Here is a 19,810-nt window from a genome sequence, read left to right as displayed (position 1 = left end):
GCTAGTTTTCAAAACTATGTGAATGTACTTAATAACACAGAACTGTACACTTAAAAATAGTTAAAATGGTAAATTTTATGTTATGTATATTTTACCACAATTTTTTTTAAAGGCTAGCTTTTTGTAGTTAGAAGGAAGAAGAATGTGGAATAAGGGAGGAGCACATAAGTGACGTAAACTATTGTCAGTGTTCTAGCTCTTGGATTGGGTGGTGGATTCATGTGTGTATTATATTATTGAAAAAATTGAAAAGTGTAACTATCCTCAGGTGTAACCACTGTTAAGTTCAAAAATATCCTATATACTGATCTTTGCATACCTATGCAAATAGAGATGATAAACTGCCATGCTAGTCTATATGTCAATCTTGTATGCATCTTGTAAGCATGAATCTGCTTCCTGGAGCCCAATAAACACTAATCCTGAAAAGCTGATGACACTGAACTGAGATAAATTCACTAGAATACCATCACTCTGTTGAGGCATATTGGTGGCCAAGGTTTTCCTCTCACCATAAAGTTCCAACAGTATTCAACAAGAATGAGTCCAGTTTGGGACATTTTATGTCTGAGATATCTACAGAACATCCTGGCACAGACATCACTAGGCTTTTTAATTTACCAGACAAATAACTGGCAAGAAATGAGTGAGCAGAGATGCAGATTTAAGATTCATCAACTAGCAGTAGGAGTCAGGAGCATCTTGGTCTTCTTGTAAGTTACATACTACACCACTCTGAGAGTACTGTTCACAGAACTGCAGTCAGTGATCCTGCCTGGGAATAGTGCTTACAGGTTCAGAGTGAAAAGAACATGAAAACTTAAGGGGGAAATACCAGAAAACCAAGAAAATGTGGTGAAACAAAGCCAACAAAGGTTCACCTTCCTTTTTACCCAGTTTTAAGAAGAAAATGATCCATTTATCACTGAAAATGACCACTGAGTGAAATATAATAAAGCAATAGTTCACTAGTTACAGAAATTAGTTTCTCAGTACCTAAGTGTGCTTATATGGCAAGCTTCATATTCTAAGGTCCAAAGAACTGCTGAGGTTAACACATATCAGAAGTTCTCTGACTTTCTGAATCAAAGAGAGCTCAACCTCAACCAGGAAAGTAAATACAAAATTGCATTAAGCAATGACCTATAAAAGTCAAATATTTAAATAGTTATCTCTCACTTGCTTTAAATTAAGCACTAAAATTAATATATACTATTCTTTAAATATAATAATGAAGCTAAGAATATATACTGTTCTTTTAATATAGTAATTAAAATATACAAAAGTTTAAGCACTTAATCAGGTGGTTTAATCTCACATATCAATCAGCCATACTATGTATCTATAGTCAAATCCAAATTATCACCATATTCTTTATATATGAACATACACGTTGTAGCTAGAAGAAAACCATCAGCCCCCCCCTTTAGAAAGCTGACCTTGCATTTGCAAATCGATTAAGAACAAATATATAACTTCCATAAAATTATATTTTCTTTTAAAATATTTCCTTTTGAAATACAATGCTACCCCTGACAGAAGACCAATTTGTTTTACTGAAAAGATATGTTCCTGGAAAACTGAATGAAAGATTTGGGGGTTGGGGGGGTTCTGTCCTATTTCTTTCCTACGGTCTTTATTCATTCATTTAATAAATATTTATTAACTGTCTACTATGAGCCAAGCACTATTCTGAGCACTGGTAGATACAGCAATGCATAAGAAAGACAAAGTCCTTAACCTCATGGAGTTTATACTCTGTAGACAATAAACAAAGATATATGAACTATAAAGTCAGTGATAAGTTGTTTTTTTTTTTTGGCTGCGCCCCACGGCATGTGGGATCTTAGTTCCTGTCCAGGGATCGAACCCGAGCCCCTGCAGTGGAAGTGCAGAGTCTTAACCACTGGACTGCCAGGGAAGTCCCAGTGATAAGTATTATGAGGATAAAGCAAAGGGATAAAAAGCGGTGGAGGCTGCTACTTAAAACAAAGTAATTATAGATGACTTCTCTGAAGAGGGGATATTTGAGTGGATATCTGAATTAAATAAGAAGCAGGTCTTGTGATAGAGCATTGCCAGCAAAGGAAAGTACAAACAGCCTGAGATGGGAATGTGCTCTTTATGTATGAGGAACAACAAAGGCGCTGTGCTGTATAGTCAGGGCAGAGTGACAGAGAATGGTGAGAAAGGAGGTCAGAGCAGTAGCCTTACATTGCCCTTTTTTTTTTTTTTTAATTAAAAACAATACAAATTTATTTGTGAAAACTTTTAAAGTTCTATTCTGAAAAATAAATGCCACCAAGAGAACATTCACAAGACACATTTCAGATTAATGGTTACAAACAGTTGTAGTCAAAGCATTAAGAGACATTGGTAATAATCATGTAATCATTCTCTCAAAAGGCACTTTGGTTTTTGAACAGTGGCTACTGATTCTTGATTGAGATTTTCCCAATGTTTTTGTTTCTTTCAAGTCACATATGTCATCATCAGAGCTGCTAATGTCCCTTGGAAAATAATATTATTACTTCACTATATACATACTTAGAGAGAGAAGAAACAGCAAGTTTGAGAAAACTATCTTTGTAATGAAAAGCCCATTTTATTCAAACTGGAGAATTTCAATGTGAGAGACACTGACCTCAGGAGACAGTACAGAATAAGCCTGTGGTGGTTTTTCCAGTGAAACCGGTAGGCAAAACTGCCCAGTCTTTAATCGTCCATTCTGAAGCATCGGTATCCACTTTTAAACAAAAAGGAAACAATATTAATTTAAATATGTTTGTTATAGAAGTAATTACTTGGAAAATTTGTTTTAAGAACTTGGTATGAGCCAAACTTGTCTCACATCAGTAAACACCAAGGGGATTTAATTATGTAGGTAATAATAATAGGTTTTCATAATTCCTCTAAAGAAGTTTCCCCAACAATATTTAAGGAGGATCCCCAAAACATTATTACCAACTAAGTATGCGATACTTAAATCTATAGCAGGTCCTCATTATCCAAGGGAAAGTTGGTAATAGAAAAGGCCGCTAAGTGAATCAATTTTAAACTGGGGTAATAGTGTCAATGTAAATAGGGAAAGAAAGATTTGATTAGATAAGAATGTTGAAAACAAAACTAAAAAGTATGACATAAACTTATTTTCTTACATTTACCAAAAATTCATGTCATAAGCTGAAGACAAAAGATATGTATCAAATGTTAGTTTTTCTCTTTTAGGTGAAGGCATGCCTTTCTGACAAAATTGTGATAGCACACTATGATGTATTCACCTTAGGTTTACTTTTGTAATTCAATAGTAATGATTTTCAAAAACTACTCAGGCGTTTTAATTGCTTTAATTAAGGCAATTAAAAAGGGTTTTAATTGCCAAGGGTCTCTTTTAATCATTTTACATTCAAACCATTTTCTTCAGAAGAACCCTTAAAACTGCTACATTTACACAGTATTGTTGGGTAAATATACAATAATTAGGACCAACACCTAAGTGTTTACACATATTACTTAGTTAATTAATGACACTGGTTAACTATATTGAGCATTTTCTTGTTACGATGACCCTTCCTAACGAACATGGGGAATCAGATAAGGAATACTCAAATAATAATGAACACCAACTATCTTAAATATTGTTAATTATTTTTAAGATCAAAGGGCTAAATATTTAACAAAAATATACTTACCGTGTATCCAACAGGAGTTTCAAGAGGAGTATTTTGTTTTTGTTGACAACTAACATGATAAAAAGTAAAAAGCAAGTGATGATGGTCAGTTAAAGTAGCAGGGAGTTTAACCTTGATTTCTTCATGAAAATCAGGAGACCTTCATAGAAAAACAAAACAAAACAGATCAATAGTCAGTAATGTGTTCAAAATAAACAATTATTGCATTTGTATGTTTGAGTAATTTTTAAATTAATTTCAGGATTCATGCTTAATTTTTCTTCTAGTCCAAAATATTTTTATTTCCAAACTCTTAAGTAACTAACCCCTGCTTCCAGATGAGGGAGCTGCCACTGTTTCTGAAATTTCTCATCCCATTTTTATTAATGGGTTGAGTAATCCTACTGTTTGAAAATTCATTAATAATCACCACCTTGATGCTGAAATCTTCATTAGATTGGAAACTGTATAAGAGAAGAGACTAGGGCAAGGCTTTCTATATTTATAAACCAATTTGGATACATATTACATAGAAAAAAAATAATATGAGCTTTTATAAGTGTATATCTTATAACCATACCATAGAAAAACATTTTTCTTTTATAGGAGTACAGCTTCATAGCAAGACTAAATTGTATTATCCTTTTGTTAAAAAAAAAAAAAAAAAGAAAGAAATAAAAAAGGAATCTTTAGACAACTTGGTATCAAGATGGGCTCTCTATGGAATGTCTTATATCTATCATTCCATTGCTAAAGAAATAAATGTTACCTAAACATGGACTAGTTGTGTATTGACTGACAGCTTTACAAAAAAAAAAAAAGGAAAAGGAAAAGAGAAAAAAGAAAAGAAAAAAATCAGGGAATCTCCATAAATTGCAATGTGTCCCACCATTTAGAAGGGCTCCCAGCTACTAAGGAATACAACAAATAGCATATTTGATCAAACCGATGGCACTTGCATCTCAATATTCATTGAGAGTGGGTCCTAAGAGCATTTTTATAAGATAGCATGGCTGCTATTTATGATATAGACCTAAAAGGGATAGAACCTTAGCATCCCCATCTTCCATATTCAGTTAGTATGTCTCTGTTGTATTCAATGAAAATACATCCAAACCATATAGTTCCAACTACCTTTAAAGTGAAGCCCATCCCACCAGTTAGGGATTTTTCTCTGACGCTAAATACGTCAAATATTCTTCCATCTCAAATAAGCCTCAAAAATGCTAACAGGTGTAGATCTGATCACAGAAAAATTAAGTGGCATAAGGCTTTTAATACCCATAAGAAAGATAGCTAATGCTAGCCATCTGAGAATTTGATGACTTTGGTGAATAAAAGATGCTACAGATCTTATTACTGATCTCACTAATCACCACTGAATTATGAGAAAGTTGAATTTACAAGTCATGTTAGACTGTATCATTTTAATTCTACTAATGCTGAGAGCAACAAAATAAAGACCTAGCCACAAACTGAGATACTTTTAGAAAATACAACCTTCTTTATAAATATCTTTCCTGGCTTCTAGTGCTTTAGTTCATTTCTTTCCTGAAATCATATTATGTAAAGGCTCTTATGGAAAATTAAACATCTACGAGTTATTCATCAACAAGTATTTTTAATTACCCAACATTAGGCTAAGCACTGTGTTACTTTTGTGGTGGTTTTAAAGATGAACATAAGAAAAATAACCTTCAAAAATATATAATTCAGTAGAAATATAAGTAAGACACACATATATCAATAGCTATGCTGTAAAGCAGGGGTTGGCAAACTATGGCCACAGGCCAAATCCAGTCCACTACTTCATCTGTATAGCCTACAAACTAAAAATGATTTTTATATTTTTAAGTGCTTACATAAATTCAAAAGAATATTTCACTTGAGATATTAAATGAAATTCAAATTTCAGGGTCCATAAATAAAATTTTATTGGAAGACAACCATGCCCATTTATTTGCAATTTACTGTACATGGCTACTTTTGCACTACAACAGCAAGGTTGAGTAGTTGCAAGAGACCAGATGGCGCACAAGGCCTAAGATATATACTATTTGGCCCTTTTTAGAAAAGTTTGCCAACCCCTGGTATACAGCATATAAGGTTAAGTGCTTCAAGAACAGAGCTGAACAGATTACTTCAAGTTTTAGATCAGGGAACTGTCATTTAGGAAGAGATATATGATACGGGCCCTAAAGTATGAGTAGGAGTTCAATTAGAGGGAATCAGTATTACAACAGAAAAAAGATCCAAGAAAGGCCCAGAAACAGGACAGCACAAGATATGCTTGGTAATGAGGCAGAAATACAATCATCAAGATGGAAAAGATGATTGTATATTAGACAAAATAAGAAGGAAGGCAAGAATGTCTTACATTTTGAGTCAGAGCAACTGGAAAAATCACGGTACGATTAATAAAAATAGAGAGTCAGACAGAGATTGGCTTAGGAAGAGAGTCAAGAACAAATACATGGACATTGAGAAGGCAGCAGGCACTCGAATGAATATGCCTAAAAGGCCACTGAAAATACACATCTGTATCTCAGAAAGAAGGTTATGAGAGAAAATAAACAGTGCGAACAATCCACATAAAGGTAAAAGTAGTAGTATTTTCATTGAATGGCACTCTGGAAATACATATAAGATTATTTAGGGAGAGAATATTATAGAAAAAGAAGGTTAAAGGCAAAACTTTAGTGTTTTGTGTGGAAGGCCTATGTTTTAAAGAAAAAGAAAAATTAGAATAATTACTATTAAAAAAAAAGTGTTCAAAGGGATAAAAGGAAACCAAGAGAGGGTCATAAAATAAAGGTGAGAAAGAAGAAAGTTTTAAGGAGGGTAAGGAAAAACCATGCTACACAACAGCACTGAAGAAAGACTTTTTTTTTTAAGTATAGGAAACAAATTTTGTGGCAATAAGAGATGGAGCCAATGAAACAGAAGACTGATGATGCAAGAAAAGGAATAACTGATGGAGTCACATTCTGAAGAGCCTGGATAAGATCGTTTTGAGAGCAGAGATGAAAAGATCCACACTGAGGAAGGTGTGGGCCATTACCACCTTTGAAACAGAGGAAAGGCAGATCTGCATGGAGACAATTTGAGGTGAAGAGCACAGAAGTTGATAGATCTCAAGTTAGATGGTCTCAATCAACTTCATAAAGTAGGAACACTAAGAGTTAAAGCAAACAGAGAAGAAGTAGGAGTTAGAGATAGGGAAAGAAAAGCTTAAAATAGCTACCACCAAATGGGAGAGAAGGTAAAAATGTGACGACAAAAAAATTTACCAAAGAACAGAGGGGCCAAAAGAAGATAAAATACGATAAAATAAATTACTGTAGCCCCATCATATGATAAAATAACATCAATTTGTGACAGCCCTGATTGGCACAATTTTGTGTTTTTTCTCCAATAGCATTCAATAATCAAAAAAAAAGAAGTGGGAGAGGGAGGTGAAGGAGGGGGATGGGGAGGGAGGGTAGGAGGAAGAGGAGGAGGAGGGGAGGAGGAGGGGAAGGAAAGTAGAAGTTAAAGGTTATCCAGAGTTAACAACCAATTCCCAAAGAAGTAAAAGGGAAAGTCACTGAGTCGAAGATTTATTGGATGTTGCACCAATTTAACTGACTAATGAGTGCAAGCTTAGTAAAGAGTTAAGTAAAACTACAAAGTGTCAGGTGAAAATAACAGGGAAAGACCAAAGGACCAGAGGCCATAATGATAATCAATAACAATATAATAAAAATGAAAGGATCAGAGAATTTGACAGAAAAGATGTTTTGTGCATAAAGTCTTATATTTGAGATGTCTACGGAGAGAATGTGCATCTACAGGTTGAAAATTATAACTTTGATGTCAGCTGTCTTGAATTTGCACATCCAGTGCAGCAAAGCATTTGGTAAACACACTAACGTGAGTGCTAACAATGCCACTGAGAAGTGAGTAACTTTGAAAGAAATATTTGAATTCAGTACCTGTTATGATATACTACGGCTGTATAGGCTTCCTTTGAAAATTCTGAACAGCTAGATTTACCAAAGATTACCTGTAACAAATAACAGCATGTTGAAACTTTGTTGTAATAAATGCTGGATGTTTCAAATCTATGTAAGAATTTGTCTGATTTAATAACTGAGAACAATGGGCAAAATAAGCCCAATGAAGAACAATGTGCCTATAAGTTCAATTGCTTAACTGTAAATTTCTTTTCAACTATAGACCCATCTGACATTCAAACATTCAAAAGGTTTCTATCCATTATATTTATATCTTTTGGGCAATAAGGTACATTTCTTTCCTTTTTCTTAAAGAAGGTAAAGAATTCATTTTAAAATCTAGATGTAGCACATCATTTGGAATTTACATAAGAAATACGATCCTAGAATGGTGGCATATATCTACTATATAAATTGGTGGCTTCTCCACTAAAACAACAGTCATTCTGAATGTCAAATATAAATTATTTATAAATGATATTAAAATACCCTAATTTAGGTCAAGCTATGTATCCTTTACTTCCAGTACTCCCTGCAAGCTACTCTACAACGGAAGAGGAGCTCCATTCTTATATTCTTACCTATGTGTTTGTTTTTTTCCAAATCCACCATATTAAAAAAAAAATACAATACTACTACAGTACTTTGGAGAAGGTTTAGAGGTAAAATAATTCAGTCTTGTATATCTGCCTCTCGAATTCTACCAAGCAATACTATGGTTAATTAGGGCAGCGGATTACATAAATGGCTTAATGATGTCAAGGGTATAGCTATGATTACTATGTGACAGGCTTACAATGTTATCTAGTCATAGATTAAACTTTTAAGTCTGGCCAGTCATCTCTACACATGCATGAATAGGTATGTGGACATGTCATCACACTTCTATCACACAACTGGTAAAACAACTCAAAGTTTATTCCTTATACAAAGGGGTTAAGTTGCACCATCCTTAAATAAAAAGAACATAATAACAGATATCTGTGTTTCTTTTTGCAACACTTCAAGCAGGTCCTTTTATTTTAAGGGTATGCAAAAGTGTAATAATTATGACTCTCCTGTATATGCTTAATTTCATCAATTTCTAAGACTACCTTACTATGTTTTTATAAAAATGCTGTTCCAGTGCCAGAATTATGAAGTTTATGATTTTATCATATCAACATTATATGATCAAAAAATTATCTTAAGATTCATTTGAACAGTCTTCATTTTTAAAAAAATAAGCAAATACAATGTGTCTGTGTTTATACATTATTTCAAACCAGCCACTCACATAAACATAAAGCATTATATTTTCATATCACTAATAATACACAAGAGAAAGGAATGCAGTACCTTTTTTTCCCTCTGAGAAGCTATTGTTTTTCAAAAAGTAACTTATTTTCATAACATGCAATGATATAAAGTGAAAAGTGTTCCTTTGACCATTTAACATGTATTTTTAATCATTCATCAACATGGACTGAGCATCAATTATGCCAAGCACTATGATAGGCAAGATACAGATATGAGTAAGACATGGTCCTTGCCCTCAAGGAGCTCACAGTCTAGTGGTCGAGATAAAGAAACAAACATATAACCATAAAATGAAACAGCCCATAAAAGAAGTGAGAAGACACTAAGGTAGCACCAAAAGAAGGAGTGGTCTAACTGCCAACATGGCTGGACGCAGCTGGGGCTCTGTAGAGGAGGCTATATGTATGCTAAGACAAGGAAGAATTTGTTAGGCAAAAAATAAAAACAAATTATTTTACATATACTACGTTTTTCATAAGTTCAAATTCATATGGCCATTCACATATAGGATAACAAAGCATCTGTTTTCACAATCCAGCATCTTTTCATCGACTATGATTAGTACATTCATTCCCTCGGCAGAAATGAAGAGCTAGTAAAAAGCATGAAATGCTCATTCCAAACCTCCAAAATAAATTCTACATTTATTGAACAAATATTTATTCAGCATGTATTACATGCAAGGATCTGGAACAGCTGCCATAGAAGAATACAAAGATGAATAATTTGTGCTTGCTGCTATCAAGATCTATAAATGTTGATGAAACCGAGGCTACAGTGGAAAGGAAAATATATAGTTTTCTTAGTAAGTATTGTAGAAAATCAAAAGAACTTGATTCAAATGACTGCCATAGAAGGCTAAAATAAAACTCTGTAAACAGTGCACCTGTTCTTAGCTCATTTTCATTCCACTAGGGTTCTTTCAGAGGTTGAACATCTACAGTGATAGATATGCTCCTACTCCGTAAATTAAAAATCTACTTTCATGGAACCTGCATTTATTAGTGTCCCACAAATCCTAAATGACAATGTGGGCAGTCAAGAACCTCCCCAATCTAGCCTCAATCTACTATTCCTGACTTATCTTGCATTGCTCTGGCTCACTGGCAACTCACCACTCTAACTCTGTTGAAGGACATTCTCCAACTTGAATTGCTCTCCTTTCCCCACAGTCTAGACAGATCCACTGCTATGAACATTTTAACCACCTTTGAGGCATTCTCTCCTTCCTCTGAACACCTATACCTTTGAAACCCTATACTACCAATCTTCTAATAATTAGCACATACCTTGGTTATCAATATTGGCTGCAAAATGTAATCCCTTGGGGAGATTTAAAAATACTGATATCTGCCTGGTATCCCACCCCAGAGATTATAATGTAATTGGAATGAGATTGTCTGGGCATTGGTATTTTTAAAAGCTCCCCAAGTGAGTGTAAAATGTAGCCGAAGTTAAGAACTACTGCCAGAGTTTCTCAACAAAGATGGGAGGAATCATACAAATTAGAATCACCTGGGGAGCATTTTCAAACTATACCACAACCCCATAATACTACCCACCACCTTCCACCTCCCTTACCTGGCCTTTCATTCTAAAGGCGGGGAATCAGGATCACAGATGGAGGAGTAGAGAAGAGGTGTCTGCTCTGTTAGAGTACCCTAGGTGATTCTGATCTGGCCCTCTTCTGAAGTTCATTATTTTAAAATTTTACATATTCTTCTTATATCCTCTAGATTATGTCTTATTCATCTTTGTATCTCTGGGAATGCCTAGCATATACCAAGTCCTCAATAAATAAGACTTCAAATAAACTCATTACTACCCGTACAGGAAGTAATGAGGTCAGAAATTTTGTTTGCAAGATCACATTAATTTCCAGTTTAGAGCTGCCAACCAAGTGATTACCTTCCCACCCCCCCCAAAAAAGGTCTATTTGAACCATATATAAAGAATAGGAAATGTAAAGAACATTTCTTACCGGCATGGCATTGCTAGGATCCTCCCCATACATAAACTGGACTTTAACTGTTATATTTCTGGCAGAACCTTGACGGTTGGCAAAATTGAGACTCTGAGGGTATATGTAGAGAAGGTTTCTGTGAAGGCAATAGTATACAGGATAGTGAATACATATCTAAAAACACTATGTATCACTACTACACACCACAAAAGGAACAGATGAACAAATACTGGATTATTAGCATTTGCTAGACACTATGCTATTTTCACATACAATGCTTGATTTGATCCTTAGAGTAGTCGTTCAAACAGATAGCAATCAAATATACCCCCCTTTTGCAGATGAATCGAGGCCCAGAAAAGTTAAGAGATTTTCACATACAATCAAATAAGTGGCAAAGCTGAAATGAGAATACAGTTCAGTCAGACTTCAAAATGCATGTTCTTTCCTCTATAAGAGGCTTCTAGGAAATAAACAAGTATGAACAGAAACATTATTAAGAAGTTAAAAGACAGTTCTAATATTATCTTAGTTTCTCCAAGCAGATATAAATAGGATGACATTTAGAAATCAGGCTTTTTGTACAAATGTGATCAAGGTTTTAAGAGGTATAATATTCTACATTATTATTCAAAAACACATATGATAATATGGTAGGTATAATGGTATTAGGTAGTTACTATGAGAAAATCACATATTACTCTACAATTATTTGACTTCATGCCCAGTTGCATCTTACACAGCTTTAACAGTCCCTGCTGCCAACACAGAGATGAGAAATAATTCAAGGAAAGGCACCAAAAGAGAGGGCTTAAAAAAAAAAAAAAGAAAAAGAAAAAGATTGAGAGTTACTTTACCTGAAAACTAGTGCTTGCTGAGAGCTGATGAACAAGACTTCAAGCATAATAAAACCCTCCTCATCAACTGCTAGGACAATGAAAATAGGTCTAAATTTTCTAGAAGGTGGTAGGGCAATATAGAAATTTTAAATGACCATACTCTTTGACACAACAAACCCACCTCTAGTCTAAGGAGAGAACTGCATATAGGTACAAATGGGTGTGTTCAAAGAAATTCATGACATTTTTCATATTAGGAAATAATTATAAAGAAACATGTTCATCAGTATTGGACTAATTAATTAAATTAAGATATATTAAAAGAAGAATACATTTCAGAGTCCCAAAAATGACAATATGCAGCAGTATTTATTAATGCAGAAAGAGATACCCAGCATGTTGGATGAAAAAAAGGTTGCAGGGCAGGATGTATAGTGGCATTAACCTACTTACGGAAAATTGTGAAGAAATAATGGCTGAAAACTTCTCTAATCTGAGGAAGGAAACAGACATCCAGATCCAGGAAATTCAGAGTTCCAAATAAGATGAACTCAAAGAGACCCACACCAAGACACATTATTATTAAAATGTCAAAAGTTAAAAACAAGAAGATAAAAAGAGGTAAAATATATCACACATCTAATGGCACAGAAATACCTATAAACAAGACCATTTCAAAACAATGCTGTGTTGTGAGAGAAGTATGCAGAAGCTATGGGAGGAACAGACAGGTACTTAGTTGATCATGGAGAAGTCTTTTCATCTACTCCCTTTGCAATACATTTGTTGAAGAATTATTGATATTTTTGTGTAGATTTTTCCAGAGGCTGGATTTTACTGACTGCACACTGTAGTGACATTTAACATGTTCCTCTGTGTTTTCTATGAATTGAGAGTTGAATCTAGAGCCTTGGTCAAATTTTGGTGGCAAGATCACTTCATAAATGGTACTGTGTCCTTCTATCAGAAGGAAAATGTTTGGTTGTTGTTTCATTTTTTGTGCAATTAGCAGACAATGATGACCAATGCCTAAATCCATTAACTCATTAAGGATTGCCAAAAGGTGATATTCTATCATTGCTTCTTTATTTAACAGCTGGAATATCTCTATGAAGAGCACTTTTCCCTTATCTACTATTTGCTTTGCCAGTGAGCCATTATATGAGAGGCAAGAATAAATGCTTGATTCTTTTCCATTAGCTGCCAGTTTTCAAAATAATCAGTTGGTACATTACATTCCTCTAAAAGGGATAGTGTCTTTTTTTTAAAGAATCACTTATAGACTCATGGACCAAACATATTAACAGGTTTCAATATTTTGCAGTTATTATCTTTATTGGTGTTCAAATTGTACTACCTTTGACAAGTGAAAAGGTCGATTCAAACTGGCTCATGATTCCTTTTGATTCAGTCATAATAGTCTTTGACGGCTTCTTACTATCTGTTACGACAAGACCTTCCAGGCTCTTCTTGTACACTTTTTTCCCAAACCTGGAATCAGCCATTTCTCCAAGGAGTTGGGGTTTTTGAATGGGTAATGTTTTTCCAGGCCACTCATTGTGGGTTATTCATTGTTTCTAGGCCTTTTAAAGTTGAAAGAGTTAGGGGAAAATGCTTTTAACATGAAATATATCCTGAGTTCATAGTGATAATCCAAATTCAAATTCAAGAATACAAGGTTTTTATTTATTCTTTTCTATTTTGTACCTATATATCATTTTTCCTGTGCTGAGAACCATTCTCAAGGACATCAACTATAAGAGAACTAGAATATCACTTAATTACTCTCATTGTGTATTATTCCAACAAAGGAGTCTTAAGGAACTTCAAGATTATGTGGTCATCCAGAAGAGGATGAGCCTACAAAGACTGATAAGGCACCCACAAAGAAACAGAAGGAAAACCATGAAAGTACAGTGGCAAGGAAGCCCAAGGAAGAAATTACAAGCAGAATTATAAGAGTTAAGTGTCAAATGCTATTCACAGACCAAATGAGGTAAGAAATGAAAAATGTCAACTGAATTTAGCAACTTCAAAGTCACTGGAAATCTCAGGCTGAAAACAGACAAAAGTAGGTTTAAAGAGTAAGTAGGAGGTAAGAAAATGAAATAAGTGAAATTCTGAAGAGTGTAGCTGAGAATGGGAGAAAGATAATGCAATAGCTGGAGATAGAACATAGGGATTCTGGAAGCTTTTTAAGATTGGAAAGGTTTAAGTTTGATTAAATGCTAATGAAAAGAATTTAGTTGAGACAGAGTTTGCATACACTAGAACAAGAATGTAAGATTCCTGAAATGGTGGGAGAGAACAGGATCCAAAGCGCATGATAACAGATCGGCCTTTATTATGTTTATAATGCCTCATTGTGACGTTTATTGAGTATGCAGTATACTAGATACTGAGAATATAGAGATAAAAGACAAAGTTCTTGACTTGATAGAACTCACAGTCTGGAGGCAGAATAAGACAGGCAAATACTTATAATGTAGTATGATAAATGCTATGAACATAGAATGTCACTGGGGCCCACAAGAGGACTTGAAACTAAAGAATCTGCCCATAAATTTCAGTGAGAAATTTGCAAGTAGGATAGACATGCAAAACACACAGAAAAGCAAAACACATCATGCCTTCCCCCACCCCTCAATTTCTGCATTTGGATTACTACTGTTTTAGCTTTGTGGATATGGACATAACTGGCCCCTTCCCATCTTTTGAGTCTTAGAAAGCTTCACTTTACCTCCCCACATAACATCACTTTGTTATTCCATTCACAACTCTTAAATAATCTGCTTAAGATAATCCCAAATTATCTTGTTTGTTTGTACATTATTTCTTGTTTATGTATCTCCTTAAATAAAGCCCAAATTCCATGAGGGCAAGGACCTTACCTATCTAGTTAACTGCTATATTTCCAATGCCTAGAATAGTTCTTCATATGAATAAATGATTGATTGAATGAATGAATGAACAGTACAGAACTCACATAATATTTAGTTACTTAACTCTTCTGGAGTTTGAATTTTCATATGAAATGCAAATTAACTGAACATTAAGCTATGCTTGATATCTAATATAAGCAATACAACTTTAAATTCAACTTGTTTATGAAGGTGAAAGGCATGCGTTTAGCCTAGACTCTTTTTCATTTGACTGCTAACTCCACTAATAAATTTCCACATAAACCCAGTAAGTCTTTACCGTGCATTTATAATACTCCTTCAGAGGAATTTTAAATCAGCAGAGAGAAGGTAGATCAATGAAAAGTGTTGAGTTGCTGAGATAGCTGACTGGCCTTTTTTAAGGCTGAATTCATATTTCACCACCTCCTCAAAATAAATTCCAGATTAAATCAAAGTTTTAAATAATAAAAATAAAACCATAAAAGTACTAGAAAACCTTTAAAGAGACCATATTTTATAGGTGAGGAAGGCATTTCTGAGCACGAGCCACAAAAAATCATAAAAGACAAATTTTAAAGCCTCTACAGAGCAGGGGATACCATAAACACAAGTGGAAGACAAAGGACAAATTGGAAGAACACTGTTTGCTACACACATGACAAAGAGCTAGTATCCATCACATGTAAATAATTCCTAAAATTATTCAGAAAGAGACAAACAAAAAAAGGGTGGGGAGTTTGATGGGGGGAGGGAGACTTAGATAATACTCAGGTAATTCACAAAGAGAGCAAGACAGACAGCAAAATAAACTAGATATATGTGCCTACTAGGTTTATCAATATTTTGTCTTTCTCATTTAAAGCATTGGTAAAACTTCATGGGAAAAGAGGAACTCTCATATACTCTTGGTAGGGATATAAATTGGCACAATCCTTTTAAAGGATAATCTGACAAGAGAAATCTACTTTGAAAGTTAACATCTATGAACTTATCATATGAAAATATTTATACACAAATAGAAACACATTTTCTATGCATATTGTTTGTAACCAGAAAATTGCAAGCAACTGAAATGATCATTGACAGGCAGATGATTAAATTAAGGTGCATTCATATAATAAAAGATTGTGTAGCCATTTAAAAGGATATGGTAAATCTATAGGCACTCATATGAAAATAAATTTTAAAATGTTATGGTCTTGAATCAATTTATATATATAACACGAGCTATACATAACACACTCCCATTTGTGTTAAAAAAAAATTACATTTAGGTAGTCATCCAAGGGAACTGGTATGATAGACCCCAAAATGTTAATAGGGAAGAGTCAGCATTTTTATTTTTTATAGGTTTTTCAAATATCTGAGTTTCCACAATAAATACTTTCAACATAACAAATTAACATTTATTAATGGTGAATATGAGAAAAAAGCTAAGATAAATAAAATGATTCCTTCAAAGGTCACTCATCTTCTGGACCTCTGCTGTCCAATAATATGGTCTAGTGAGACTATAGAGTACTTGATCTGTACCTGTTCTAACTGAGATATCCTGAAAGTATAAAATACATACTAGATTTGGATTAAACAAAACATACTATTAAAATTAATTTCACTTGTTTCTTTTCAGTTTTTTACACATATAGCTCACACTATATTTCCATTGGACAGTGCTGTTCTGGACAAAGAGAGGAAAAGGGAGCTAATGTATTGATATTACTCTGGCATTATTCTTTAGTTACTATAAATATTTCTATTTATAAATATGCTTTTCTCAGTTACTTTTAGAATCTTTCTACCGAATATATTAATTCAAAAACAAATGACCACAGTTTAAAAGGAAGAAATTACTAGTGATACTATATTCAACAGACCCAAAATGCCTTGTGTTTTACTTGGAACTCAAATCTCCATAAGATTGCACAACCTGGGGGAGGATAAAGGACTTTGCTTTGCTTAGAATTTAAACAAAGCTCCCAAATGTCCTAAAATTCTATGCAGCTAAGAAATTTTGTATATTAGTTCTTTGAAACTAGGAATTCTTAAATTAGGTCTTAATTTTGCTTAGTTTCTTATTTTCTTTGGCATAAAAATTTTAAGTTTTTATAACATTACTGGTTACATCTCATCAGGGTTCTATTTAAACAGGCACAAGTTCAAGCAAAGATTAGATTCTGCCTTTAACGATGTGTACTCAGACAGGAGGCATTAAAAGGTAGATGTAAAAATCATTTACAAAATTACTACTTTCATTACATTTCCCATGTTGACACTCTTCCACAGCTTGTAATTAGGCAAATTATTTATTTTAATTATATTCAATAACATGTCAAACTATGGTAAGAAAAAAAATTATCCAGATATTTCTACCCAGAGACAATATACTATAAACCAAGAATATGCAACCGCTGCCTCTAATCTATCCTTTAGTGTTACATGTGAGGAAATACATAAATTGTGCAAAAAGTGTCAATACTCCAGCAGAGTAACCAAATAGAAGGAAATTCCTTCACACAGCCTTTCTTTGGTATTAGTGTCCAGTTACTTTCATGCACTGGAAGGGACTACTTTTCAAATTCCTTTCTCTGAAAAGAACCTCCTATATCAAAAAGGCATATCTATTATATGCAAATTTTGTGTTTGAAAAACTCCCGTGTTAAGACTTTATCATTATCTTACTCATTCAATAAAAATGTATGGTTTCTCAGGCATGTTAGGCATTATACTAAAGTGCTGTATAGGATATAAATTTAAAACAGATATAGATCTTACCAATGAACAGCTTATAGTACAATAGAGACAAGAAGCTGGCCCATCTCCATTCCCCCTCAACTAAAAAATGGATGAAATATCAGGGTCAATAGTTTTAAGCCAGAAAAGCAGACAGTTTAGTTAGGAGAAGTTTCGAAATATGCCCTTCAGGACCAATGATCACAACACTAACATATCTCTTTTAAAAAGAGGGAGGAAATTCAAATTTCTTCACTAGTTCAACATGCACTTCTATAATTCCATAACATGTACCAGTGGTAAAGGTAAGATGAAAATGAAGAATAAGGAAAAATATTTTGTTTTTCTTCTTCATTAGTGGAAGTATTTGTATATTTTTATTTACTTGCATTCTATATTTCTCTTACAAACAGAAATATTAATGTGGTTCTGTATTGGACACTTAGAAAAAGTATACAGGCTAAACAAAAGACATAATTCCTTGTACTTATCAAGGTCCAAGAGACCAAAACTCAGAAAACCCAGACTCTAGCAAAACTTCCCAATTTATGTCACCTTAACATAAGACTAGATAATATTTACCAATAAAATATTACAGCAATATTACATAAGTGCATTGCCTTTTTAATTACAAAAGAATACTAATACATAATACTGTGTAGTGTTTACTAAACACTAGGTAGTGCTCTAAGTGCTTTAAAATATTTTTAATCTTTATATAACTCTATAAAGTAGACATTATCTTCACTTGATAGACAAGAAAACAGAGGTCAGAAAAGCTAAGTAATTTGACCAAGGTACAGAAAAGCTAAGTAATTTCACAGAGCTGAAGAACAGCACAGCCAGGATTCCAATTCATCCAGTCTCTCTCCAGAATCAAACTTTTAACCACTGTAGTTTACTACATCTACTGCAACTGTTCTATCCAAAAGCCCTTAATCCTAAATCATCAAAAGAAAGGGTCTCTGTTTTACTCCAGGAAGAAGCATTTCTAAGAATGGAAATTTGGAAATGATAAATTTTGTAAAGTTTTGCTTGATAATTTACCATTTAAACTGAAATTCATTATGTTAAAACTTTTCCCTTTGCAAAAGAGCTATTGCATTTATGAAAAATTTCACTTAGATAGGGCTAATCACACACACATACACACACACAAATTAAAAGGTCATTTCATGGATATAATAACTAACATTTTGAGTACTTCTTATTTGCCAGACACTGTTCTAAGTACTTTACACATATTACTTCTTTTGCTTCTCCTTAAGTATGTCCTAAAAAATACCTAACTTACAGAAGAGGAGACTGAGGTGTGGGAAGGTTAAGTAACTTATCCAAGGCAGGATAGCTAGATCTGGCTTCTGGACCAGACCATAGTCTGATTCCAAAGACCACACTCTTAACAATTTTACTATATTAATTTGTCAAGATAAGGCATTTTAAAAGTATTTATTATTTTCTCAAAAAAGTTCTTAATATGAACACTCAAGAAAAATAATCACTTATAATTTAACTGAAACATTTAGTATTTTTCCTTTTAACACTAAGTTAGAAGCACAGTGGAACATTATTTTTAATCATACTATTAATTTTTTGGTTTTGTTAAATTAGATCATGAATATTGTTACCGAGCACACAAACTTTAGAAAAACTTATAATGGGCAAATAGTTTCTGACATTTTAAGTATTGGGTTGGCCAAAAAGTGCCTTTGGTTTATAAAAAAAACTAAAAGACACATTCTTCATTTTCACCAAGAACTTTATTGAACAATGTATTCACTCTTTTGTTCCACTACCTTCTGCCATTTTTAGGTAACTTCATAATTCCATCTTCCCAAAACTTTTTATCTTTTTGAGTGAAGAACTGTTCCAGGTGCCCTTTACAGTCTTCCAGGGGATTGAAATTTTTTCCATTAAGAGAATTTTGTAAAGACCGAAATAAATGGAAATCCGAAGGTGCAATGTCTGGTGAATACAGTGGATGAATCAGAACCTCCCAGCCAAGCTTAACATACAGTCTTGCATTATCCTGATGGAATATTATGCGTTTTCTGTTGACTAATTCTGGATGCTTTTTGTTGAGTGCTGCTTTCAGTTGGTCTAACTGGGAGCAGTACTTGCTGGAGTTAATCGTTTGGTTTTCCGGAGGAGCTCATAATAGAGGACTTCCTTCCAATCCCACCATATACACAACATCACCTTCTTTGGATGAAGACCAGCCTTTGCTGTGGTTGGTGATGGTTTATTTTGCTTGCCCCACGATCTCTTCCGTTCCACATTATTGTACAGTATCCACTTTTCATTGCCCATCACAATTTGTTTTAAAAACGGAACATTTTCATTACGTTTCAGTAGAGAAGCACATGCAGAAATACAGTCAAGAAGGTTTTTTTTCACTTAACTTATGTGG

At 33.8% G+C, this 19,810-nt stretch overlaps 1 protein-coding gene across 9 annotated transcripts in view; it reads right to left on the bottom strand.

Annotated features, from left to right (window-relative positions):
- The window catches only part of DOCK7 (dedicator of cytokinesis 7), a 185,493-nt gene that overhangs the window by 89,253 nt on the left and 76,430 nt on the right, over positions 1 to 19,810 (bottom strand). For all 9 annotated transcript variants that reach the window (XM_061184108.1, XM_061184109.1, XM_061184110.1 and 6 more), the window contains 4 exons: positions 10,947 to 11,064; positions 7,646 to 7,716; positions 3,693 to 3,831; positions 2,645 to 2,746 (listed from right to left, as the gene is read on the bottom strand). In XM_061184108.1, coding sequence (XP_061040091.1) covers positions 2,645 to 2,746; positions 3,693 to 3,831; positions 7,646 to 7,716; positions 10,947 to 11,064 — 430 coding nt within the window. The remainder of the gene's footprint in view (positions 1 to 2,644; positions 2,747 to 3,692; positions 3,832 to 7,645; positions 7,717 to 10,946; positions 11,065 to 19,810) is intronic.

This window comes from Eubalaena glacialis, chromosome 3, assembly GCF_028564815.1.
Source record: "Eubalaena glacialis isolate mEubGla1 chromosome 3, mEubGla1.1.hap2.+ XY, whole genome shotgun sequence".
Taxonomy (NCBI): domain Eukaryota; kingdom Metazoa; phylum Chordata; class Mammalia; order Artiodactyla; family Balaenidae; genus Eubalaena; species Eubalaena glacialis.
The sequence above is the reverse complement of the archived record's forward strand: the minus strand, read 5'-3'. Positions and strand labels throughout refer to the sequence as shown.